Source organism: Nannospalax galili, unplaced genomic scaffold (genome assembly GCF_000622305.1).
Source record: "Nannospalax galili isolate Female #2095 unplaced genomic scaffold, S.galili_v1.0 scaffold2280, whole genome shotgun sequence".
Lineage (NCBI taxonomy): Eukaryota > Metazoa > Chordata > Mammalia > Rodentia > Spalacidae > Nannospalax > Nannospalax galili.
This window is the reverse complement of record NW_008346434.1, coordinates 484,356-497,792: the sequence shown is the minus strand read 5'-3', so window position 1 is coordinate 497,792 and position 13,437 is coordinate 484,356. Positions and strand designations below refer to the sequence as shown.

General features: G+C 39.7%; 1 protein-coding gene across 2 annotated transcripts in view; it reads right to left on the bottom strand.

Annotated features, from left to right (window-relative positions):
* The window catches only part of Vcam1 (vascular cell adhesion molecule 1), an 18,689-nt gene extending 16,830 nt beyond the window's left edge, over positions 1-1,859 (bottom strand). The window contains exons 1-2 of one of the 2 annotated variants that reach the window (XM_029568155.1): positions 1,525-1,859; positions 704-979 (exon numbers count right to left, since the gene is read on the bottom strand). In XM_029568155.1, the coding sequence (XP_029424015.1) occupies positions 704-979; positions 1,525-1,588 (340 nt within the window). In that variant the 5' untranslated portion in view covers positions 1,589-1,859. The remainder of the gene's footprint in view (positions 1-703; positions 980-1,524) is intronic. The other variant, XM_008842808.3, reaches the window with a different exon arrangement.
* Positions 1,860-13,437: the final 11,578 nt, after the last annotated feature.

Genomic DNA, 13,437 nt, shown 5'->3' with positions numbered 1-13,437 from the left:
TGTGTGTGTGTGTGTGTGTGTGTGTGTGTGTGTGTGTGTGTTTGTTTTTGTTTTCTGCTGTTCTTGATAATGCTACTTTCTGAGTTGAGAGAGGAGGGCGGGATGCATTTTTGGTAACTGGTGCATTAGGAGTATTCCTTCACATTCGTGAAACAAATCTAATTCGTTATAGAAAAATCCTTTGAGGCTGAACACCGAGGTTTTATGGCAACACAACAAAAATTCCTGAATTTATCAATGTCAAATGAATGAGATGTTAATAGATATTTTTGTTATGTCTAAGGGGAAGACTTGTGTACTTACAGACCTTGAGCACCAAATTGCACAATACTGTGTGGAAAATCCCAGAAGGCGAGAACTCATAAATCCTTTAGATATATGCGAAAGTAAATATGCAGAAATATAATCAGGGATATTGCGGAACGTTAAAAGAACCTTAGAGATTTTCATGTTGTAGCTAAGGAAATTGGAATCAAGAGGGTGTAAGTTTTTCACATGGATGCCATGTTTGTGCCAAACATGGAAACAGAGCAAAATTTTGGTTCTTGGTCTAAGTTGGTCTCACTTGTCTCAGTCTTTCTTGAAATTATGTGTTTTCTGGCCAAGAATCTAGATACTCTTAAAAACTTCTATATTAAATATAATTATTAAAAATATATAAAGCAAAACTGAAAGAAAACAAAAGTGTTTTTCCAGCACTTACAATAGATGTCCACCTGGATCCCTTTTTCTTCTTTCCCAGATCCACAAGTTGCTGTACACAGATAAGAGTGTTCGTTCTCAAATCTGACAGGATCCATGGTCAGGATGGACTTGGTCCCCTCATTCCTCACTTTCCCATTTAGTGGACTGTCTATTTGGGTTCTCCAAGAGAAAGATGGGGACTCACAGCCTGTAGTGCTGCAAGTCAAGGAGACAGAGTCGCCAATCTGAGCAAGAGTTCTGTATTCAGGGGAGGTCTCGATTTTAAAAGCTTGAGCTGCAAAAGCAAAAAGAGAGAGAAGCAGGCTTAGCCTGGTTTGTCTTGTGCTGAATCCTCTCTCTTGTGATGTACTACAATGTCCAAAACACAGCCTGGCTGATCTCTTCCCTAACCTCCTTTAGACTAAGCGCAAGATGGCCCCAAAGCCCTGAAATCGCTGTTGAAAAAGGTGCTAGAATCATCACCATGCAGGACAATGCTCAGTCCTGACTTTAATACACATGAATCAAAGCTATTTTGTTATTTTCTAAGTTTGACCTCATTATCAAGTACAGGAAACTAAATAGATAGACTTACTACAGATATATTCCAAATAACTCATTTGACATTGGAAAAGGACATCAAAAAGCATCTGTTTGCAACTCTATGACAATACAAGGCTTTAAAGCAAAACTCAACAGGACATTAAAGTCAGGCAAAACTAAGTTTTGCCATTGTTTAAAATGCTAGCACCTTTCTTTATTATGGTAATACTGACTGAATGAAGCCAAAACCAGGGCAAAAATGGAACTGTTAACATCTGAAACAGGTCAAGAACTTACAGGCTGCAAACATTATCCACAGCACAGCTGAGGCTCCGAAGATCACGACCATCTTCCCAGGCATTTCAAGCTGCCGCTGTGGTGAAGAAATAGCAACTCACAAACCTTCTTTCTGCCCCAAGTGAAAGTGTCTGGGAAGAGTGTTCAGCTCCCAAAGCCAGCCAGGCTGGTGTGTGTGAAATAAAAAGTCTGCTCTTTATAAAGGGTCTTGCTGCAGAGGCGGAGGGAAATCCCTTCAAGGGGAAACCCAGGGCAGAGCCAGGGAAAAAGTTTAACTGACAGCCAGCGAAGTCCCCGTGTGTTAACCCTTTCAGTTGCTCTCAGGGCTGAAGTAACTCTGTTTGGTGGGAAACGGGACACTTTCAGAACCATAAAACACAGGCTTTTCCTGATATTCAACTCTGAAAGGATATCTTTGCTTGAAAGATATGACAAAGTTCATTGCAAAATGAAGCTGTCCAAATCTGTTTCTCTCTCTCTCTCTCTCTCTCTCTCTCTCTCTCTCTCTCGCTCTCGCTCTCGCTCTCGCTCTCTCACTCTCTCGCTCTCTCACTCCCACTCTCTCTCCGTTACAGAAATTATACTGTACTTTTAGAACTGTATAAATAGCCATTGTTATACAAACAGATTTTTCTCCATTAAGAAAATATATTTGCAACTCTAGAGATTGAGTTTCTCTTTCAACAAAAAGGAAAAGATCCTTTCTTTGGATGAGTCATCATTTAAAAGGGACACAGTACAGCTTCTTAATTTTACACTTTGTATTCATAAGAGTAGTTTTTGTCAAAAATTCACCTCTCTGAAATAATTTTCTGAAGTAGAAAATAAAAAGATATTGATGTAAAAATAAGGAAATTATTTTTCTTTTGTTTGAGAAAAGTTACCAGCTCTTTGGCTCCTTGCTGGATAACTGGAAGTCTTTCGCAGACTTAGATGCAGAAGGACAGGATCTATGTAACAAATCTTTCGTGGTTAGTCTCTTTGGCTGGGTTATTTAACCACAAGTCTAGTTAAAATGTGAAAACTGATTTGTTTTTTATTATATGAAAGGAAACAACCAATTTTTATTATTTTCTATTCCCAGTGAAATGACTTTTTTTAAAGACTTAATTAACTGGCTATGTTAACCTTGGACATCCACAGCCCTTGTCCTTGCAAAATGCTCACCCATCAAAAAGAAACTGGAATAGTTACTTCCTTGTATTATGCACGTGTAGGTCTACCTCCCACATTCAATGATCAGTTCTGTTCATGACTAGGATTAGTTCTTATTCATCGTTTCCCCTTCTTAAATATCTAATGCATGTTTTTGCATATAGTGTCTGTGCAGGATAGCTTCGGTTGTCAGCTTGACACATCTGGGAAGAGGGTATCTCCACTGAGGCATTGCCTCCATCAGATTGGCTCTTGGACATGTCTTTGAGGTATTTCTTAATTGCTAATTTACGTGGGAGGGCCCAGCCCACGGTGGTCAGAACTGCCCCTGGGAAGGTGCTCCGAAGTTGTAAAGGAAAACAGTCTGAGCATAAGCCAAAGGGAGCAAGCCAGTTAGCAGTGTTCCTCTGTGGCCTCTGCTTCAGTTCCTGCCTCCAAGTTCCTGCCTTTCTTTGAGTCACTTCCCTTAGTGATGGACTGTCAATTCGAAGAGTAAGATGATGAAATAAACCCTTTCCTCCCCAAGTTGCTTTTGGTCAGAGTGTTTTATCTCAGAAATAGAAAGGTAACTAGGACAGTGGTTATAAAACTATGACAGTAAACACCAAAAATTTGGAAAAGAAACTTTAAAATTCTTTTCCATAGTATATAGTGCTACATGAGAAAAGATTTTTATTTGTCCAAGAAAATTGCAACATTCCCAAACACGCAGGGACACATAAAATAAACAGCACTGTGTCATGACAAAGGCCATAAATGAGGCCTGGAATTTCCAACTGCACATGCACGGCTAGAGAGGCTTCTGGACTTACTGTTGAGAATGGATATGTCCCTCATTGAGAGGCAAGAGAGGAAAAAGTAGTTGAGGACTCTATTCTAGGGCTATGGTGATACATCTAGGGATCAACAAGCTTAGTCACCAAACAAGGACAATGTTCATGTCATGGGGGAAGACTATCAGCAGGATATTCATTTACTATTCAACTTAGGATAGGTCAGAGGGATACTAGGAATTTTTAACACATTTTTCTGAAGCTCAAAGACAAACAATGGAGTCTCTAGAAAGTTATGATCTGCTACTTGGATTCTGAGCTTGGATATGAGTCCAAGCTTGGAACTTTAAGCAAGTGCCTAATCTCTTCTTTAATTTCTAGTGGTCACAATAAATATTTATCAGTGTTTTACTCTATGTTTGAGTTGAATGTTCTATGATGCTTCTCCCAGGTTGAACTGGCCACACCATTTCCTGTGGTGTCCTTACCATGTGTGTAATGCCAGAGAGTACCACGCTGAAGTTACCTGCTTACACATCCATCCTGATTTGCTAACTTGTATGCAAGTCATTCTTTGTCTTTTTCATCATAACAATTATCCAAGTATTAGGCATTTGTTAAAATCTGTGGAACCACTGTTGTAGCGGAAGAGGAGCAGGAAGACTAACTTGTCTGCACAGAGTAGTACCGAGTATTGCATTTGAACTTGTTCAGTTTAGCATGGAGCACATGATTTATCTAGTCTGTCTATAACATGAGACTATTAATCTTTTTTTAACTCTTTAAAAGATTATTTCTCCTACTCTTGGTTACCTACCAGTTGGCAGTAAGATCCTATTGTTGGAGACACTATGTATGTGAGTCATAGAACAAACATGGAGAAGTCAAGCTGGTGCTGATCTTAAAGCTTCATCTATACTGGATAGCATTCATACTACTGGAAGGTGTTATGCACACTGTAGGAAGAGAAAAAGGTTCATTAACCTTTCCCAGCTGTGAACCCTGAGAGCTATAGTGACTACTGGCCTGGCAAGATAGACCCATTGATGCAGTAGTGGCATAAATGTTATGAGAGTAACCAGCCACTTTACGAATGGATTTTATGCTGGCTTCACAAGATGAAACCCATATCTGGTACTGTTATCAGGGCCAAGAATCTCACAGGCCATACAAAAAGACCTACAGCTATAATTCTGCTAAATAGACATTGTATTAAACTGACTCCTAATGACATTATTATACCCATAGATTAATGCACCTCTCATCTCACATCAGAGAATTTACAGAAGATAATGATTAACACAGAAACCTATAACTGGTGCAGAGAATAAGAAACTGCAGAGTGCTCAGCCCTAAATAGGACACCTATATCATATCCTTTTCTCTGAAGTCTCAGGGATCATTATGGAAGAGAGGGCAGCAAGTTTGTAAGAGCCAGTGATAGATAAATATAAGGAAACTGTGTTGTCCGGACACAATAGCAAAGTTGCACTTATGAACCCACAGCACTTATGACAACATGCACCAGACCTGTCTAAACCCAAGCCAGACAAGGGCATGGATGGGGAAGGTGAGCAGGAAGCCCCAGGCCTTGCTGAGGTAATTGATAGCTAGAGAGAGAGAGAGAGAGAGAGAGAGAGAGAGAGAGAGAGGAGAGAGAGAGTTTTCTTTAAAAATGTGATGCCTAGTAGGTTGACCAGATTCCACGGGAGTAACCCACACCAAAGAGCATTTGGGGAACACAAATTAGATTCTGTAGGTCTTTAAAAAAAGAAAAATAATGCAGACATGAGGTGGGGAGTAGGTTAAAGGTAGAGATTAGGGAGGGGTCTGAATATGATCAAAACACATTGTATGAAATTCTCAAGAATCAGTAAAATATTTTTTAATGTTTATTTTTTATTTGTTAGTGAAGAAGAGTTGGTTTTTAAGGGAGAAATGCTAGATAGGTTGACCAGGCTTCAGTGGATGAACTCACACCGAGGGACATCTGGGGATACAAACTTGACTTGATGGGCCCTAACATATATGACAGAATGCATGAAATCTGGTGGTGGTGGGTGCTCTAGGGGATGCAAATAGGGAAGGGATCTAAATATGAATAGGATGTATTACATGAAATGCACAAAAATTCAATTAAACAGATCTTTAAATTTTAAATTTATTATTATGTGTGCATGGATGATGTGTGCCGTGTGTGTGTACGTGCATTGTGTGGGCACACATACCACAGTGAGTGCACATGTATGTGAGTGTGTGTGTGTGTGTGTGTGTGTGTGTGTGTGTATAGGTCAGAGGACAACAGTGAAGTGGATTCTCTCTTTCTACTTTTACATAAACTCCAGGGATTGAACTCAGGTTGTCAGGCTTATGCAGCAAGCACTTTTACCACTGAGCCATCTCACTAGCCCAAAATAGTTAATTGCAGAGATGACAGAATTAAGATAACGCCTATCTCAGGGGTTGCAATAATGATACAAATGATGGAGTGAATTTCAGCAGGAATGAATTAAATTCTCTCATGTAAGCATAACATATCAAATGCTTGAGTTTGGTAAGGGAAGATTTGTCTTGGTCACAGTCCAGGGAAGGTGCTCTGGTGGCTTTAGTTAGCTAGGAAATAAGCATTAGTTCACACTGCCTGAGAAACCGCACTGTGGTAAGCTCAGGTCACACTCCCAGTGCCACTACCTTCTGATCATTTGAGGCCGTAGTCTCGGAGTACTATCCACTCATCAGACCATCTTGAGAACAGGACCATGTCATTTGTGGTGTCATTCCTTGCAGAGAGACTTGACGAAATAGATGGTTTATGAGAGAAAGTGGTGGGGATGGTGAATGGTTCCAGAATGCACACCTAGTAGGAGCTTTGAAGAAAGTGGACAGTTGTGAGACAGTGTGATAGAGAATGACTGATGACAAGGGGATTTACTTCTTACTTTGTGATACACCAAAAGCTAAAAGGAGGACTCATGAGTCAGCAGTTATTAGATTATGTCTTCTAGCAGGGCAGGCATATGTGTCTTGTTCACCAATAGAGCTTTAACACTTAACATAATGACCTATAGATACTAGGGATTCACCAAGCCACTGCTGAATGAATTTTAAAAAGCTGGATTCAGAACCAATGGCCAGGAGCTCAAGGGCAAAAAGTTCATTGCAAAGGGTTTACGTCATTTTATGACTACCAAATCAAAATCACACTGATCAAGTGAACTCCAGGTAAATACAGCAAAATGCTGTATGAGTTATATATTAATAAGACACAAACATTAAGTTCATGGTAAAGAAGGACTTTCTAGTTATTAAAGCTTTTAGGCATATAATTGACAGGTTTGTAAATCCAACACCCACTGCTCACTGCAAGTGCTCAAAGGTTAGATGATGTCTCTGAATAACGTGATAGAGATAAAGTTCTACCTTATAAAGATATCCAAGCGGATGGAGGTAAAGGTGCCCACCAAGGCTATGATTCTTTTTATCATGGTCACTACTGTCTATCCTTTCCAACATCACCTCAGCAATCCCCCCACTTTCCACGTGAAAATTGCAGTCCAAATTGATGCTGTTGGGATACTGGTTGGTTTGTTGGTGTTTGAGACTAGGTTATGCTATATAGGCTGGCCTCAAACTCTCTAGATAGCCCAGCTTTACCTTCACCTCAGAGTCCTCCTGCCTCCATCTCCTGAGTGCTGGGATTCTAGGCATGTACCACCATGCCTAGCTCTCCAACCTGTTCAATATCAGTTCAAGCTCTTGCAAGACTTCCAAGCAGTCAATTTGTTATGAGCCTTCCTAGAGAAGTGAGGTTCCTATCTTTCTTGATGCTTGAGGAAAGCATTTCCCATAGAAACTGTGGGTTTTTTTTTTTTTTTTCATGGTATCAGTTCTCACTCAGGTGAGCAAAATAATAATTCTTTTTGTGGAGTATATTAAATATAGCAGTGGAGTGAAAAGAAACAATGTAATGAATTCCACAAGGTCAAATTCCCATAAAGACAGTATGGGAATACCCCAGGTACCCAAAGACAGATAATAATGGAGATATTATATTCCATTAATATCTTACTACTCATACATCTAAATAACCTATGTCTGTGACACCATTTACTTCTATGTACATATTTCATGGCATCTCTATTAGAGGCCTAAGAATATGAAATTTGAGGCTGGAGAAATTATTTGAAGAAAACAATGAGGGCCAAGATTAATTCTAGTCCTAATCCTGTAATCCTCATCATGATCTTGGTACAGCACACCTTCACTAAGCACTGCATCTGTATTTTAGGCAGGAAATGGGAAATGGGAAGGGCAGAAATCAAAACCAGTAGATGTTACCATTTTAATTTTTTTAGAAAAGCATTTTATTTTTTTATGTGTATGAATGTATTGCCTGCACGTATGTAAGTGCACCCATGTCATGCAATGCCCACAGAGGTCAGAAGAAGACATCAGATCCCCTGGAACTGGAGTTATTGATGGTTGTTAGTCGCCACGTGGGTGCTGGGACTCAAACCTGGGTCCTCTACAAGAGCAGTCAGTGGCTGAGTTAACTCTCCAGCCTGGATGTTGCCCTTTTTTAAGGAGCTTCCCAATAAGTCTCAAGCAGTAAATTCTATTAATATCTCACTGAAAAGGCGGGAGATTAAGGATCCCAAGTAAATCAGGAATATGTTCATAAGAACAAGGGAAGAATGGGTGATGAGTAGGAAGGGAATTAGCAATGTCACCAGCTCCTAATTCAGTTCAATTCACAGGGAATTTATTGAGAAACAGCTACATAGATACTATGCTAGCCCTGGAAATAAGAAAATGACGATGGGGACGGAAGTCCTACACAAGAATGAAGAGAACCTACATGATACCAGTAAAAGGCTCACAGAGTTCAACCTGTGAATCAATTCAAAGGGACCATTAATTTGTCTCCAAGTAAAGAAATAAAGTGTATTTTAGTGAACTGATGTAAGTTTAAGATTTTCTTAAGTCAAACTACAGGAAGGATCATTGTGTGCAAAGATACTGACTGCCATGAATTTATTGTGATTTGCAGGAATTTTGAGGAAAACATATCTTCACTTGATCAGGAAACAGAGAATTTTGCTTGGTTGAGCAAGATCACAAAGTGAGTGATCTTGACAATGAATACCAGGAGTTGGGTCTTAAACCCATTTCTTCTCACACTGGGATCTCTACGTGGTCTACTCTGCTAAACCACCTTAGTGTCGGCAGGAGGGCTCCATCTTCTCTTTGAGCATTAATGTCACTTAAGGGACTCGGAAACCCATGAGCTCTAATTCCAATGGGGCAGTTTGAACATGGCAGTCACTATTACCAGGAGCCTGTACCCACTCTCTGTTGATGACTAATACTATCTTAGTATCACTTTCAAGTCATTTTTGAATTTTAAATACCATGAGGCCTTATACTGAGCATTCGGAATCTCTGTAGTTAATTACCTAAGACCAAAAGGGATAAACAGACAGTATGGGAATATCCCAGGGGCCCAAGACAGTAAACCCAAGTGTGGAATTCCATTTGGCCTTTATTGGTACTTAGAAAATGAATGAAGCTCTTAAGTCTCCCAACGCACCCCTTCCTGTGATCTAGTATCTGTTCTAACCCAAGTGGGATTTCTCTGGTGACAGTCACTGACACCCCACCCCACCATACAGCCTTGAACCCAGGTGAATTCCGTTACCCATTTTTATATGAACAACAGGGAGGATTTGAGATGAAAATATTCAAATCTCCTCCCATTCCAAAATGATTACAAAACATTTGTTTATATTAGTGAAAGGAGACTTGGAGAAAACATTTCATGAACTTGCAGTAGGCAGGGATAAGTAGATACATGAGAAAGAACAAGAAAAATACCAGGAGAGAAGATCACTGTAAACCAAATGTATTACATCTACTTATAAATGGCTTGTGGAAGTTGGAAATTATCTCATAATATACAATGATCAGTGTTTAGTACATAAAAGAAGCAAGAAGTTATATTTTTTTCTGCCACTTGACTATATCATAGACATGTCTTCCCAAAGTGTAATGCTTTTGGAAATCTCTCCTTAAAATATGATTTTTATATGATAGATTAAAGTTCTAATTTTTCACAAACAGCACATAACATTTCTTTTTGGAACCTAGAAGCCATTTAAGAGCTGTATCTCAGCCCTGAATTCTTAAACCAGTAGTATTTTTAGGCACCGTGAAGGAAAAAAGAAGTAGTCAGAAATAAGGAAATGGGTTCTTATCTCTATTGTGCAAATGAAAAGGTAGTGTGGGGCAAGACTTCACCCCCATGGTCTGAATTTTCTCACCTGAAAAGCAAGAAAGAGGCAGATCCAATGGCCTCCGATTCTTTCTTGCTATTGTGATGATTTCTGAACCAATAATGAGTGGCTAAAGAACCATAGACAAACTGGCAAAACTTCTCCAACTTATGACTCCAAGCAAAGTAACTCAGATCCTCTTGCATGGTGTGTGACCATTGTAGAAACTTCATGAAGCTCCCACTTCAGGACTGGAGATACCGCGCAATGGTAGTGTCTGTCTTGCATGCACAAGGTCCAGGGTTCAATCCTCAGCACTGCAAAAAAAATCCATAATTTATGTCTTTAGAGTGTTCCTGTTACTTTTTATGTTTTAGACATGTGTCATCTTTTGCCTGCGGGTGTTACGCTCTTGATTTTATCCTGTATATTCCAATGTTTTTATTTGAGCCTTTGAATACAGATATGTCTATTTCCCTCTGTGCTAAGGTTGAGTTTGTGAGTTTCTTTCACAGGTCACTCTTCTAGTGTGCTTTATGAATGGGAGTTGTAAAATGACCATAGTTTGTACCTATAACCCCAGGGGTCAGAGCATTGCAAGTTCCATATCAGCCTGAGCTGCATAGCAAGGCTCTGTTTCAAAAAATGTATGAAGAGGATTAGTAGCTGGTGTGACATAAATATGTTAAGCAGTCATACATCTAAAAACTTGCTGGCTTTGCTCTAGACACCTTTAGGTACAGTCGTACAGGCTCAGCACGGGGATATGTTGGATTTACGGAAAGAGGATTTACAAAGAGGATAGGAGGAAAGAAGACACAGGAGATGAAGGTAAGTCTGACATAAGGGGGTGCAGGGGAAGCAGGCGAGCAGGCAGAACAGTGTACCAACCTGGATTCCAGTCAGGGTGGGCTGTGTACACACCCCTCTCTCCAAACAATGCACCTAGTAACCGGTTAGCAACCTAGGACCCCTACCACCACAGAGCTGCATGTATACCTGCTTTAAACAATGGAAATAAGTTACTCCTTTTAGCAACCCCTTGATAACTCTCTGTTTCTAAATCAAACACATCAGGGACACAATCAGGAACTAGGCGGCAATGGGCAGGGATGCAAGTATAGCAAGCTGTGTCCTCAAAGTGAACTTTCAGATAGAATTTCCGATTTACTATCTTATGCCTATGCATAATTGAGCATGCTTATAATTAAAATAGGATGCATTATGGGAACAGACATGCAGCAAGCAAGAGTTCTTGCAATCCAAGCCTGTCAGTCAAAATAGAGAACCACCCAAATTACATCCCTACTAACCAAATTCCTCCTTCTCTTTAACCCCATAAAAGGAAATCTTAACAATAATCAAGGTCCCTGAGAACCTTCACTGTGAGACCCACTGTCAATCTTGACAGCATATTCCTTTCTAATCTGAGCTATCACTGCACTTTGAATAGAGTTTTTGCTGCTACTTTGCAATTTATGGGTATCCTTATTTCAATTCTTTGACTAAGAGGCCAAGAACTGAAAAACATCTGACCCCGACCCTGATTACCAGTAACATGTAACAGAGGGATGCTAATACAGAGCCAAAGAACTGTTAACTGTTGTACTATAGCAACTGAATTAGAAAATGAATGAAGAGGTAATGGTCAGAGAATGAGAACCTTGATGTCAAGATTTTGGTTATGTTATGTTATGTTATGTTATGTTATGTTATGTTATGTTACATTATCCGTAATGGCAAGTACCAGACAATGGCCATGGGAGAGAATGACTAAGGTCTGGCAAGCACAATGATTAATATAGCGAGGAGTCAGGAACTCAGGGCCCTCAATGGAGGTATAGAAGATACTAAGCTAAAGATAGGATGAGATGGAACCAGGTGCCAAAATCATTAAAGAATGCTGCAGAGTCCCTACACAGTGCCAGTAGGCTAAAGGATGTGGGCATTGGGCCATGGTAGAGAGAAGAAATATTTTAGAAATGTTATTTTGAAAAGGAAGCTCCTTAGTCTAACCTCCAAACCCTATGTCATGCAGGGTCACCATCTGACAGGGCTCTTATGTGGTGTTTCCAGATCCGACTAGGCCTCTACTACAATGAAAAGGTGAAGAAAAGGCTTAGTGAAGGGAGCCATCAGGGATTATGTAGATGAGTCATCTCAGATGCAGAGTACAGAAAAGGAGTGTTTGGGAGACCCGGAATTGACTCAGAATTGAGTCAGATGAGGAATCAACAGAGAGATACTGATAATGAAGCTATCATCACAAAGTTCAGGCACGTCAATAGGAAAAATGGGATTGTTACCAATGTCAAAGGAAAGTGTGAGACCAGACCTCAACATTGTCATCTTCTAGGTCTAGATTCAGAGGTGTTTTGTAGGGTTGGGCGGGCAGGGAGGGGTGGTGTTTCTAAAGTCCACAGAGCTTTGGAAGAAGAACACAGTGGAGGAGTGTGACATTTTATAACAGAACCATTAATATTTGCTAAGCCAAAGAAATAGACATAAAACACCATGTTCTCTTGAGCAAATACCTTCCAAATAATCTTGCCACCCTATGCAGTTTAAAATCAAATTGTAGATAAATGTTGTAAGATATCTCACATTTGTAACATGCTTCATAATAAAAATAATTACATAAGTTTTTTTTGTCTTATGTGAATTTTCTAACCTTCTTCCTAGTAAACATGAAAATGACTTTTTATGTTTCCATCAGGAGAAAAGGGAGGGTCACCAGCATGCTCAAAGGCTTATAGTTAGGTAACAGGAAAGCCGAGGCTAGAAATTAAGTTATCTGAATCGCCATTGAGTTTCTTTCCACTGTGTCTACTTTCAAAACAATCTCAATTCAGCTCAACCTCAGACCTTTTTTGGTCTTCCTGTACCGATAGAAATCTAGGAAAGCCTCCTAGATAACTTAGGCACCACCCATTCTTGGGATGTGGTATCATCGGATGCAAACTATTTTTACCAGATTTTCCTTCACATTCACAAAAAACAGTTTCCATTTCCAAATCATATTTAAAATCAAGTATCCTGTTAAGCAAATGTTATCTGCAAACAAGTAATGTGGTGAAGTGAGGCAACGGAATTCAAAAATTCCCTGCCTTCCATCTCTGTGTATTTTTGTTGGCTCACAGCATAAGCTGTGGAAATTCCAAGACTTCCATATAAAAAAATTACAAAAGCTAGCTTGTGATTTGTCACATTATAGCTAAAATAAGACTTAGGGAGAATATCCTGTTTTTGATACCTTTTTGCCAGGATAGAGAGGACAAATACCAAGTGATTAAGATATTTGAAAAGGAAATTGTAACTGAAATATTACATTGTCCTTATGGAGACTGCAAATATTTTCTAAAATTTCCCCAGTCAGGGTTTTAAGAACCTAAAAGGGAAATAAATGAAAAGTGAATGGGGGAGGATGTTTACTATAAAAATGGAAGTGAGCAATTCAAGCTAAATGGTTTCTCCAGTTGAAAGATTCTGGCCCAGATGGCTCAGTGTCTCCTGTAGTCTCCACCATTCCTTAGGATGGCATGAGGCCATCTTTGCTTCAGATGACAGTGATCACATGCCACCTAGAACCAGACACCTTCCAGATCACAATAAGTCTGCAGGAAGAGAAAACGAATCTAGCTATTTTGTTTTCTTCTCAGGAGAAATGTCTATAACACCCCCTGCTTTTCTTCCTGATTAGCAAACTAGACAGA